General features: G+C 43.5%; 1 protein-coding gene across 5 annotated transcripts in view; it reads left to right on the forward strand.

The window, feature by feature from the left end:
- Positions 1 to 12,709, forward strand: part of LOC137534105 (L-threonine ammonia-lyase-like) — a 101,364-nt gene that overhangs the window by 37,940 nt on the left and 50,715 nt on the right. For all 5 annotated transcript variants that reach the window (XM_068255465.1, XM_068255467.1, XM_068255466.1 and 2 more), the window contains 3 exons: positions 2,837 to 3,002; positions 4,912 to 5,008; positions 10,585 to 10,660. In XM_068255465.1, the coding sequence (XP_068111566.1) occupies positions 2,837 to 3,002; positions 4,912 to 5,008; positions 10,585 to 10,660 (339 nt within the window). The remainder of the gene's footprint in view (positions 1 to 2,836; positions 3,003 to 4,911; positions 5,009 to 10,584; positions 10,661 to 12,709) is intronic.

The raw sequence follows: 12,709 nt of genomic DNA on the forward strand, positions 1-12,709 counted from the left end.
TATGCCTAACAAGAACCTTCCCCTATCTATGCCTAACAAGAGCCCTCCCCCACCTATGCCAAGCAGGAACCCTCCCCTATCAATGCCTAACAAGAACCCTCCCCTACCTATGCCCAACAAGAACCCTCCCCTACCTATGCCCAACAAGAACCCTCCCCTATCAATGCCTAACAAGAGCCCTCCCATATCTATGCCTAACAAGAACCTTCCCCTATCTATGCCTAACAAGAACCCTCCCCCACCTATGCCAAGCAGGAACCCTCCCCTATCAATGCCTAACAAGAGCCCTCCCATATCTATGCCTAACAAGAATCCTCCTAACTAGAACCCTTCCCATCTATGCCTACCATGAACCCTCCCCTATCTATGCCTAACAAGAGCCCTCCCATATCTATGCCTAACAAGAATCCTCCTAACTAGAACCCTTCCCATCTATGCCTACCATGAACCCTCCCCTATCTATGCCTAACAAGAGCCCTCCCATATCTATGCCTAACAAGAATCCTCCTAACTAGAACCCTTCCCATCTATGCCTACCATGAACCCTCCCCTATCTATGCCTAACAAGAGCCCTCCCATATCTATGCCTAACAAGAATCCTCCTAACTAGAACCCTTCCCATCTATGCCTACCATGAACCCTCCCCTATAAATGCCTAACAAGAACCCTCCCTTATCAATGCCTAACAAGAACCCTCCCCTATCAATGCCTACCAAGAATCATCCCCTATCAATGCCTAACAAGAATCATTCCCATCTATGCTTAACAAGTACCCTCCCCTACCTATGCCTAACAAGTACCCTCCCCTACCTATGCCTAACAAGTACCCTCCCCTACCTATGCCTAACAAGTACCCTCCCCTACCTATGCCTAACAAGTACCCTCCCCTACCTATGCCTAACAAGTACCCTCCCCTACCTATGCCTAACAAGTACCCTCCCCTACCTATGCCTAACAAGTACCCTCCCCTACCTATGCCCAACAAGAACCCTCCCCTATCAATGCCTACCAAGAATCATCCCCTAGCAATGCCTAACAAGAACCCTTCCCATCTATGCCTAACAAGAACCCTCCCCTACCTATTCCTACCTATTCCCAACAAGAACCCTCCCCTATCAATCCCTAACAAGAACCCTTCCCTATCAATGCCTAACCAGAACCCTCCCCTATCAATGCCTAACCAGAACCCTCCCCTATCAATACCTAACAAGAACACTCCCTTATCAATGCCTAACAAGAACACTCCCCTATCAATGCCTAACAAGAACACTCCCCTATCAATGCCTAACAAGAACCCTTCCCATCTATGCCTAACAAGAACCCTCCCCTATCAATCTTGAAAGAATGGGGGAGAACCGAGAGCCCGATATGGTGTAGTATGTTAATAAGGTGATGTCTGATGCAAACACACACAATGATTATACTCACATGGACGGGTCTCCTCCAAGGCAACCACTAGATAAGCAGGCGGGGAGAATTGTAACCTGACCCCGCTCAGGGTTAAGAAGTCGCTCTCTGTAGAATGAAGGAAATGGGGATACACCCCTCCACCTAGGGTGGACTCAACAATTATGTGGTATAACAACAGAGGCGCCAAGTAAAGTAAAATTAGTTAAAATTGTTAAAAAGGGGGAAGTGGGTGGACTCCCCTCCCGTCTGAAAAAATGGCCAGACAACGGGCAGGTTACTTCAGGTTTAAAGTAACATTTATTATGAGCTCCAAAAGTGCAAAGTTTCATGGGTAACAGTCCTGCTTCTTCAGGCAAACAATATTTGGAGGGAGCAAAGTCAGGTCAAGAGCCAGATATAGCACCTCTGTCTCATATCTATTTTTAACAATTTTAACTAATTTTACTCCGCTTGGCACCTCTGTTGTTATACCACATAACTTCCCTTATCAATGCCTAACAAGAACCCTCCCCTATCAATGCTTAACAAGAACCCTTCCCATCTATGCCTAACAGTAACCGTCCTCTATTAAAGAGAACCCGAGGTGTGTTTAAAGAATGTTATCTGCATACAGAGGCTGGATCTGCCTATACAGCCCAGCCTCTGTTGCTATCCCAAACCCCACTAAGGTCCCCTGCACTCTGCAATCCCTCATAAATCACAGCCATGCTGTGAGGCTGTGTTTACATCTGTAGTGTCAGTCTCAGCTGCTCCCCCGCCTCCTGCATAGCTCCGGTCCCTGCCCCCGTCCCTTCCCTCCAATCAGCAGGGAGGGAAGGGATGCAAGCGGGGACTGGAGTTCTGCAGGAGGCGGGGAGAGCAGCAGACTGACACTATAGAGATAAACACAGCCAGCTCTGACAAGCTGTTTGTCAGCAGCGTGGCTGTGATTTATGAAGGATTGCAGAGTGCAGGGGGACTTTAGGGGGTTTTGGGATAGCAACAGAGGCTGGGCTGTATAGGCAGATCCAGCCTCTGCATGCAGATAATATTCTTCAAACCCACCTCGGGTTCTCTTTAATGCCTAACAAAAAACTCTCCTCTATCAATGCCTAACAAGAACCCTTCCCATCTATAACTAACACTTACCACAGCCACACCTACTCGTAACACTAACTACCCCACAGTTGTCTATACAGTGCAGCAGATGCATCACCTGTCCAAGTCTCCCAGTGTGTTCTAAAATGGTCTGAATGCAGTACAATAAGCCATAGAGAACACAGCAATAATACAAGGAACAGTCAGATGTTTTTATTTACATGATTTTTGTAAGGTCTACATAATATTTTACCTGTTAACTCATTGCTGTTTCTACTGTTTCACACAAGGATTATAATGTATAAAGCTTTTTGTAATGCATTCAATATCTTATTATTATTCTCATTAGAGAAGACAGCGCTGGATATCTAGCTGGACTGGGAACCGTCGGCCTCGAGATATACGAACAAGTGCCCAACCTGGATGCAGTCATTTTTCCAGCGGGAGGACATTGTGGTTTACTGGCTGGATCAGCAGCAGCTCTTAAACACCTCAATCCAAAAGTTACAATGATTGTAAGTTATGCACTTATGCTTATGAATGTTTTGAAGCAGAACTGTAGTCTTTTAGTCCTGGGCTGTCCAATTCCAGTCTTTAAGGGCCGAGGTCCTAACACAGTTTTGGCACAGCTCAAATTAATTGATAGGACTGTATCAGGAATGGTGTGGCTCATCAAGTAGAACACATTTCTTAATCCATCCGAAACACTGGTATGGATGTGGCCCACAAGGACTGGAGTTTGGACAGCTCCCAATCACCATATTGCAACCAGACTTCACCACATGAAATGTCAGTAAACAGTCAGGTAATATGTATATCCCCATAATTTGGCAATCTGTTTTTTTTTTTTTTGTCTTTTTGAAACTTGAGTTCCTGGTTATATATGTTAGTGGAAATGGTGGACAATGCATTGGCACATATTCCTGCAGATCACAGTTGGAGATGACTAGACTGCCAGTTTCTAAAGATAATTATGGTGTCAGGGAGGCGCCCTAGGACTGGTATAATGGCATAATAAGATTCAGTTACAGAGGTAAGCTGTCTCTTTTTCTGTTTTTTTTTTAATATATATATGTGTATATGTATATATATATATATGATAAACCTATGCTGTTATACCAGTCCTAGGGCGCCTCCCTGACACCATATTCAAGTCGTAAACACACCCCTAGTGAGGTGAGACTCCCCTATTGTTTGCAGTCATATGCAAATAGAGAGGAACATCCGAGGAGTGCGACCACCCGGTTCCAGAAGGATCCGGGATACCGAGTGGAGATGGTTGTTCGCCACATGCGCATACGGTGGTTGCAACAGGGCAATCCAATCTTGTGAGTATAATCTTGCATAAATTCATATTCCCCAACCCTAACGATACTGCACCTTCAGGCTCCTGTCCTCCCTCAAACCTACAGGTCCAGGGATACCCAACCATGTGGAGGGACCATTCCGGTGGCCTGACCTACTACCAGTTTTCTAAAGATAATATTTGAGCTGTAAATGCCAGGTAAACACAAATGGCCAAGTTTGTAAAATCTACTATTATGTACATGTTTTAGTTTTCCAGTACCAAGTCAATTTCCTTTGAGGTTGGATAACTTGGAACTTTCTCTCTTCTGGCATATGAATCTGTAACTCTGAAGTCTGAATCCATCATTGGTTGTAGCTTCATTGAGGTGATCTGTCTCATTGTAATAAAATGCCGCCTGCAGGACATTTTTGCTGCCCCAAGCTGCTTTGATATGAATGGAAGCCACTGAAATCAATAGCAAAGTCCTGCAGGCAGCATCTTGCAGGTGTGTTGCTGCATTGTGTGTGGAGTTCAGAAATGCTGCAAAACGTTGATAGGTCCCCTTAACATTCACATACCCTTACTTCTACCCCTATGGTGGCCCCAGTGATTAAGAGGCCAGGAAACCTAAAACAAGTACAACCACTATTACCCCCCCCCCCCTTCCCCAATAACAAGTATGATCATAACAACGCCTGCCTTAGAAGAAAGACAGGAGGGAGGGAAAGATGATGATGCTCCATCCCTAGGCTGCATAGCCTGATCCCTTTATAGTTATACATCTAACAGTAGGGATGGTATATTTTTTATTTTTCAAATAGAACAATGACCATTGTAGTTATGTTGATTACCTCAATCAACACACAGTAGAATATGCACAACAATATACACATTACAAAGACCATTATCTTCCCTTCTCTTCCCATACTACAGCACATCAAAAGCCAGTTTTACCACTGCTGTGAGTCTCTGGCTCAATAAATGTTAATTTTATGTATCGGAAAAAAGGTGCAATATCACTTTTGAGAGAGCCATTTTGATGTCATGGTGCCCACACTGTATGAAGGTTTATTGGAGTGTACGTAAATGACTATCAGTATCTCTCATTATCCTGCTTTTCCATGGTTTTTATTCAGGGTGTGGAGAGTGAGAAGTTCCCTGTTGTACAACAAGCTTTAAAAACTGGACACTGCTTGACGGAACATGACTATCTGACACATCCTTTGTATGGAGGTATGTAAGCTTTGTATGGACACTTGCAAAACATTATTACATATACACAGGAGTAACGAGCAAAAATAACTCCTAACTGACTCCTGTAGGCAGCAGTCTACATATCCTTTATGGAATAAGCACTTGGGGGTACATACTGGTTTCAATGGAAATTCCTCTTGTAGCAAAGGATTCTATATAATGATTGTCAGTTGGGAATGTTGTATCTGTGTAGTCATTCAGTTTTCCATAACGTACAACACAGAAAAATATTTTACGCAGAGTTTTAGTTGCAGCATAAGGTTGTAAGTAGGCGATGGAATGTATTCCTGTACAATTGTAAGTAGGTGAACAAATGTATTCCTGTACAACTGGCTGCAAGCATTTTAATATAATATGTATATTGCATTAGTTGTGAAAGATGATCCATCTCCTCAAGAATTACCCTGGCAGTGAAAGCACAGCGACGTTAGTTTGGTGCTGGAGCTTTTATCATTTTGTCCTATGTTGGTGCCCTTTCTTCCATATTTCCTCAGCCCCATGTTTCCTTTTATTGCCCTTAATTAACTGATGTCCCTCTTTTTTTATAAACCTGTTAGCATGAATGCTTATATGATACTAAGGATATCTATGGTATACAATAAGAGCAGAAAGTGTGACTGTTGGATGTATATTTTTCGGGTCTACACTGGAGAAAGATTTAGGTCAGAATCAGAATAACATCCTACTCATGTAAAGACTGCATTATGTTTGCATAATGTAGGTTAATTGAATGTAAAAGCCTTAACTGCGCAGTTCCCTAGTATTATATACAATGATACAATAACATTTGTAAAGTGCTTTTCTCCCATTGGACTCAAAGTGCATAGTTATGTCTCAGATCAAGACAAGGTTGCAGGCTTGACTGTGTTACAGAGGAAATAGTCAGGTATTAATGTAAAGCCATCACTGTGCATTGGCATAGTATTATTGTAAAGCAGTCACTGTGCATTGCCATAGCATTATGTAAAGCCATCACTGTGCATTGCCATAGTATTAATGTAAAGCCGTCACTGTGCAGTGCCATAGTATTAATGTAAAGCCATCACTGCGCAGTTCCATAGTATTAATGTACAGCCATCACTTTGCATTGCCATAGTGTTAATGTAAAGTCATCACTGTGCATTTCCATAGTATTAACGTAAAGCCATCACTGTGCATTGCCATAGTATTATTGTAAAGCAGTCACTGTGCATTGCCATAGCATTAATGTAAAGCCATCACTGTGCATTGCCATAGTATTCATGTAAAGCTGTCACTGTGCATTGCCATAGTATTAATGTAAAGCCATAACTTTGCATTGGCATAGTATTAATGTAAAGCCTTCACTGTACATTGCCATAGTATTAATGTAAAGCCTTCACTGTACATTGCCAAAGTATTAATGTAAAGCCATCACTGCACATTGCCATAGTATTAATGTAAAGCCATCACTGTGCATTGCCATAGTACTAATGTAAAGTCATCCCTGTGCAGTTCCATAGTATCAATGTAAAGCCATCGCTGTGCAATTCCATAGTATTAATGTAAAGCCATCACTGTGCATTTCCATAGTATTAATGTAAAGCCATCACTGCACAGTTCCATAGTATTAATGTAAAGCCATTACTGTGCAGTGCCATAGTATTAATGTAAAGCCATCACTGCGCAGTTCCATAGTATTAATGTACAGCCATCACTTTGCATTGCCATAGTGTTAATGTAAAGTCATCACTGTGCATTTCCATAGTATTAACGTAAAGCCATCACTTTTCATTGCCGTAGTGTGAATGTAAAGTCATCACTGTGGGCAAATGGGCAAATACAATACATGAGTTTTAATTATGGAGGCATGTATTATTTTAAAACTATAATGGCTGAAAACTGAGAAATAATGAATTTTTTCCGTTTTTTTCCTTATTCTTCCTGTTAAAATGCATTTACAGTAAAGTGGCTCTTAGCAAAATGTACCCCCCAAAGAAAGCCTAATTGGTGGCGGAAAAAAACAAGATATAGATCAGTTCATTGTGATAAGTAGTGATAAAGTTATAGGCTAATGAATGGGAGGTGAACATTTCTCAAGTGAAAACGACGGAACGCGAATGGGTTAATGTATAGCCATCACTGTGCATTTGGATGATATTTTGCTGTCTGACTCCATTTAGGTTTGTTGCTGAAATAACACAGGGAATTTACTTTTTTGCCAGACAAAACAATCCCACATATTCAGCACAGAAAATGAACCATATATGGTTGTAGATGTTTTCTCATATTAGCTACATATGTTTGCTTTTTATCTTCTCTGTGATTAGATACGCTCAAAGCAATGCTCATGGGAGTCTATAGAAATCTTCATACATATACTCAGTTCTCATAGAGAAAATCTACCCAACCCTTCACTTTCTTTAGAGATAGACAGCATTGCACAATCACTAAGTTTAATTTAAAACAACTTTTAAGCCTGCATGTATCAAGACACAAATCAAGTAGGCTTAAGGGTTTTAATTTTCCTACCCTTTTTCAAATAATTTTACTCACATTTTACTGTTATTTATACATGGCCCTACATCGTTAACAATTACGCATCCAGTTTTCAGTAACAATAAATGAGCTCTGCAGAGGGTAATGGAGAGCACAGATGTGAGTAAATTTCCACAAATCTTGAGGAAGAGAGGAAGGATCGTTGACTATCTCTTTTTTAAATAAGTCTGTCACTGGTGAAGAGTCTTATAGAGACTAGAGATGTTGCGAACCGCCGACTTTCGGTTCGCGAACCAGGTTCGCGAACTTCCGCGGAAGATTTGGTTCGCGGAAAAGTTCGCGAACCGCAATAGACTTCAATGGGGAGGCGAACTTTGAAAAATAGAAAAAATTATGCTGGCCACAAAAGTGATGGAAAAGATATTTCAAGGTGTCTAACACCTGAGATCTTTCAGTGACTACAAGAGGGGAAAATTTTTTCCAAAAATACCTTATAGTTTTTGAGAAAATCAATTTTAAAGTAACTCCTTCTGACCGTGGGAAAATTAAGCGCCCGCCGACTTTAGCAGTTAATAGCAAAGCCGCTTTAAAAGCTAGAAACACCAAACTTGCAGAAAATGTTAAGGAGAACAGTGGGAATAAGAAGAAATTTTTTTTTTTCAAAAAGACCTTATAGTTTTTGAGAAAATCAATTTTAAAGTTTCAATGTAAATTCTCCTTCTGACCGTGGGAAAATATACCCCCGCTGACTTTAATGGTTAATTGCAAAGCCCCTTTAAAAGCTAGCAATGCCAAAATTACTGGGAAAGTTAAGAAGAACAGTGGGAACAAGAGGAAAACAATTTTTTTCAAAAAGATCTTATAGTTTTTGAGAAAATCGAGTCGATTCATAAAAAAAGAACCGATTCATTAAAAAGATCCGGCTTATTCAGGAGCCGTTAGTATAGCAGAGAATGCGTCCTCGGAAGGACGTGAAGCTGCTGGCTCCTGCTGCTGTCTCTCCCCACCTGCCTGCACCTGTCAACCCCCACCTCGGCTGGCACCCAGTGCACCCATGGGTGCACTGGGTGCCAGCCTAGGTGGGGGTTGACAGGTGCAGGCAGGCAGGTGGGGAGAGACAGCGGGAGCTAGCAGCTATGCGTCCAAAAGGACTTTTGGACACATTCTCTGCTATGTGGGTGGGGGGCTTCGGAGATCTTCAATCAACTTAACCACTTGCCGACCGCGCACTCATACCGCGCGACGGCAAAGTGGCAGCTGCAGGACCAGCGACGCAGTTCTGCGTCGCCGGCTGCAGGCTAATTAATCAGGAAGCAGCCACTCGCGCAAGCGGCTGCTTCCTGTCAATTCACGGCGGGGGGCTCCGTGAATAGCCTGCGGGCCGCCGATCGCGGCTCGCAGGCTAAATGTAAACACAAGCGGAAATAATCCGCTTTGTTTACATTGTACGGCGCTGCTGCGCAGCAGCGCCGTAAGGCAGATCGGCGATCCCCGGCCAATCAGCGGCCGGGGATCGCCGCCATGTGACAGGGGACAGCCTGTCACTGGCTGCACAGGACGGATAGCGTCCTGTGCAGCCCAGATTGCTAGAGGGGAAAGGTATGAGAGGGAGGGGGGGAATTTCGCAGCGGAGGGGGGCTTTGAGGTGCCCCCCCCCCACAACACCCAGGCAAGGCAGGAGCGATCAGACCCCCGCAGCACATCATCCCCCTAGTGGGGAAAAAAGGGGGGCGATCAGGTCGCTCTGCCTGCACCCTGATCTGTGCTGGGGGTTGCACAGCCCACCCAGCACAGATCAGCTAAAACAGCGCTGGTCCTTAAGGGGGGGTAAAGGGTGGGTCCTCAAGTGGTTAATAGAAGATCGCAACATAAGAGGATACAGTTCGTTGGATCATTTACCGAGGATATTGCCGTGGGAATTTTTTTTAAAGGTACAGGTAAGTATTTCTGGTTAATTAAGAAAATTAAAGGACTTTTTTCGTGGTTGTGTTTTTATCTCCTTTAACCCTTTGTGGAAATGGGTAAGGGGTACTTTGCACCTCTATACTCATTTCTCCTGGGAGGGGGTGGGCATCTGGGGTCCCCTTCTTAAAGGGGACTCCCAGATGCCACCATGAACCCCCCCCCAGGGAGTCGTTGCCCCCACCTCCTCCTGGGGCACCGGAGGTGGGGAAGAGCCCCTTGTCCATGGATTGGACAAGGGCTGGGGGGGGGGGGGGAAGAGGAAGGCTTGGCTGCCCCTCCCCTCCCGGAGCCCCCCATACCATGGACCATGCGGGCTGGTATAGCTCAGGGTGCGAAGCCCCAGTCGGCCGGGGGTTCCGCATTCTGGCTATCCCAGAATGCGGAACCCCGGCCGACTGGGGGGACAAGGGGTTACAGAGGCTCGGGACTTAACGAGGCCACAAGTATGAAAAAAGTTAAATACCATTTCATAATCCAGATCCATGGAGGACGCCATCTGCGCCCCCCCCCGTTTATTCCACCATGGCACCCGCAGTAATACCGGCCCCGGTCGGGTCCCGACCCCTCCAAACGGGTCGGGTTCTCATTCCCCCCTCAATATGGCCGCCACAGATTGCCGCGGCTGCGCAGTCCGCATAGATGCGATTGCGGCTGCGCAGCTCTAGGTCCTCCTCCCGATGCGTCCGATGTATGCACGCATATTGATGACGCGGCAGGAGGAGGCCCTAGAGCTGCGCAAGTGCAATCGCGTCTGTGCGGACTACTATTTATGAGAAAACGTAATACTTATAGCTGTCCTTAAAATGAATTTGACACAGTACAAGTTAATACTGCTTTCTTTTGTGCAACAGATATAAACAAATATACAGGCAAATTTACAGTAACCTTTTATGAGCTCATAAAATTCCAAGTAATGGATTTATAACCTGAAAATCGGCTTTTCTGCTGCTTGTTGTACAATGAACTGTCTGGAATTGTAAGTTTTATAGTATCGCTTTGTCAACATTGAACAATACAATGCAGCTAGTGATGAAAAGTAATGAAATTCCTGGTCAGGTTTTCTTGCTTGTTGATTAGTTGCTGCTACGATAATGATGGAGACTGATTACTTATTTTTTTTGTCTGATCTGTAGAACTAGGAGGGCCTTCATTTGGTGCCAATACTATAAAATTAACCAAGAAGCTTATAGACCACGTTATCTCAGTTAGGTGAGTACTATTGTTACCTCTTCTAAACTCAATGTCGGCATTCAAACCTAAACTCAACAAAAACTTGCAAATCCCAACATGAACGTGGGTTCGCCCTCTGAACTGTAGAGCAAATGTGCTGGCTGCTCCTGTTCCTTGGCCGGCCAGGCTGTATCCCCCCCTCCTCTTTTTCCTGACGTGCCCACTCTTACCATGCTGACATCACTGCCCCTGAAGCATAGACAGATGGAAAGGCTGGATGGAACGGTATGTCCAGCTCACCCAACCAGCCCTCTAGGTGGTGACCACCAGCCCAGCTCTGTGCATGCAGCATAGAGAACTGGATGGGCGAGCAGTTATATCCAGTCTGCCCATACAATTTTCTATTCCTGCTCAGTGGTCACCAGCAGGTTGATGTCTCTATTCAAGTAGCACAGAGAGCTGGATGAACAGTCCCATCCAGCTTTCTGTGTTATAGAGAAGGTGATGTCAGTGTAGCTCCAGGAAGGTAAACATGGCTTTGTGAACCCGTAACAGCCACCTCTCAGCACACTGGGGCCTCTAACATTCACCCTAACCCTTTTCTGTAATTTAGATGCCTATAAATATCCTATTTATGCACCTTTAGTGGAAATATGATGTTTAAAAATATAAGAAATTACAAATAGAAATATTATATTACAGATTAAATTACATTATATGAGTTGTAATTCATTATTAATAGTAATTCATTGAACTCATATACACACCTTGGTGTGTCAATTTAGATGTATTTTGTTTTGAGAAAGTGGAGTAAATCACCATGAAATGTGTTGATGTTTCCAATAAAAACTGAATAATTTTTAGTACCTTTCTGGGTAACAAAGAGGATTCATTGTTGGTACCCATAAGTTGCTAGATCTAAAGGTCAGAGGATCTGACAGTAAGACATCTACAGAGAGCGGTTATTGACAGGAAACTGTCACTGGGCTCTGTACAGCTGTGACAGAACACGTCAGATCACAGGAGGATAAAGAATAGACTATCTTATTATGCAAGTCCTCCACACTGGCCAATGAGCAAACTTGGTGGATGTGTGTTTTTTTGAACAGCGAGGAGAACGCCAGCGCATACCACTAAGGCTGCATCTGAAATGACCACCAGCTCAGTGTGCAGCACCTAAATAGATTTTCTGCACACTTTGCATTCAATTCAGATGCAAATCATATGCAAGTCTGCTACTACTTATTATGCAAACAGGAAATTAGGAGGAGGGGCTGGGAGCAGCTAACCTGACAGTTACATGGTTACAAAGTTAAGAAAAGGTGGGGGGAAAGGCTGCGCGTCCCTAAACATATGTTGCAAATGAATGGTTAATCGCACAGGCATACACCGCCTCTGTCAGACTGAAAAATGCATGCCCTGCATCCAAGACAAGTGCTAACATTTATTAAACTAGGAGGAACTTTAGCTTCCAATATGTTTGTTTTTTCCCCGCAAGCTATGCTCTTCACTGACAAATAGGAAAAGGCAAGGACACATAGCTTGTTATGCTGCCTATGCTTTGTGGGTGAGATCTATGACTCACAGGTCTTGGCAAGCTTGTTATATTTATTTTAGCAGTATATTTAGTTGTCATCCTCAATTTATCTTTAAGTGGTTGCTCTCGATAAGAACACTGTTGCAATGTGAATGAAACTCCAGTTGTTATCTATGCAAAAGAGCCATTGAGCTCCACAACTTTCAAAGTTGCAGAGAGCTCTGTCTTCTGAAGCTTGTGATCTCCACTGTCTGCTCTGAAAAATCATTTAGAATGCTGAGTAGTGTGTAAACTGCAAATATTAGAGAATGATGCCATGTTACAAAAAAAACCTATATAACTGAAAATAAAAATTTGAGAATAATTTTTTTTGCTACAAATGTTATAGTAATTATCCGTACCACACAACCAGTTCATTATATCATATTTGTTAGTTTGCTTCAGTGTCTCTTTAAGGGTGATTCAGACTTGTGTCTGCAGAATAGGTAGACCAGCTGATGAGAGCCTTATTCCTGGGTTTTCATACAATGGCAGCCCGTGGAATGGGGTGT

Source organism: Hyperolius riggenbachi, chromosome 10, assembly GCF_040937935.1.
Source record: "Hyperolius riggenbachi isolate aHypRig1 chromosome 10, aHypRig1.pri, whole genome shotgun sequence".
NCBI classification, from domain to species: domain Eukaryota; kingdom Metazoa; phylum Chordata; class Amphibia; order Anura; family Hyperoliidae; genus Hyperolius; species Hyperolius riggenbachi.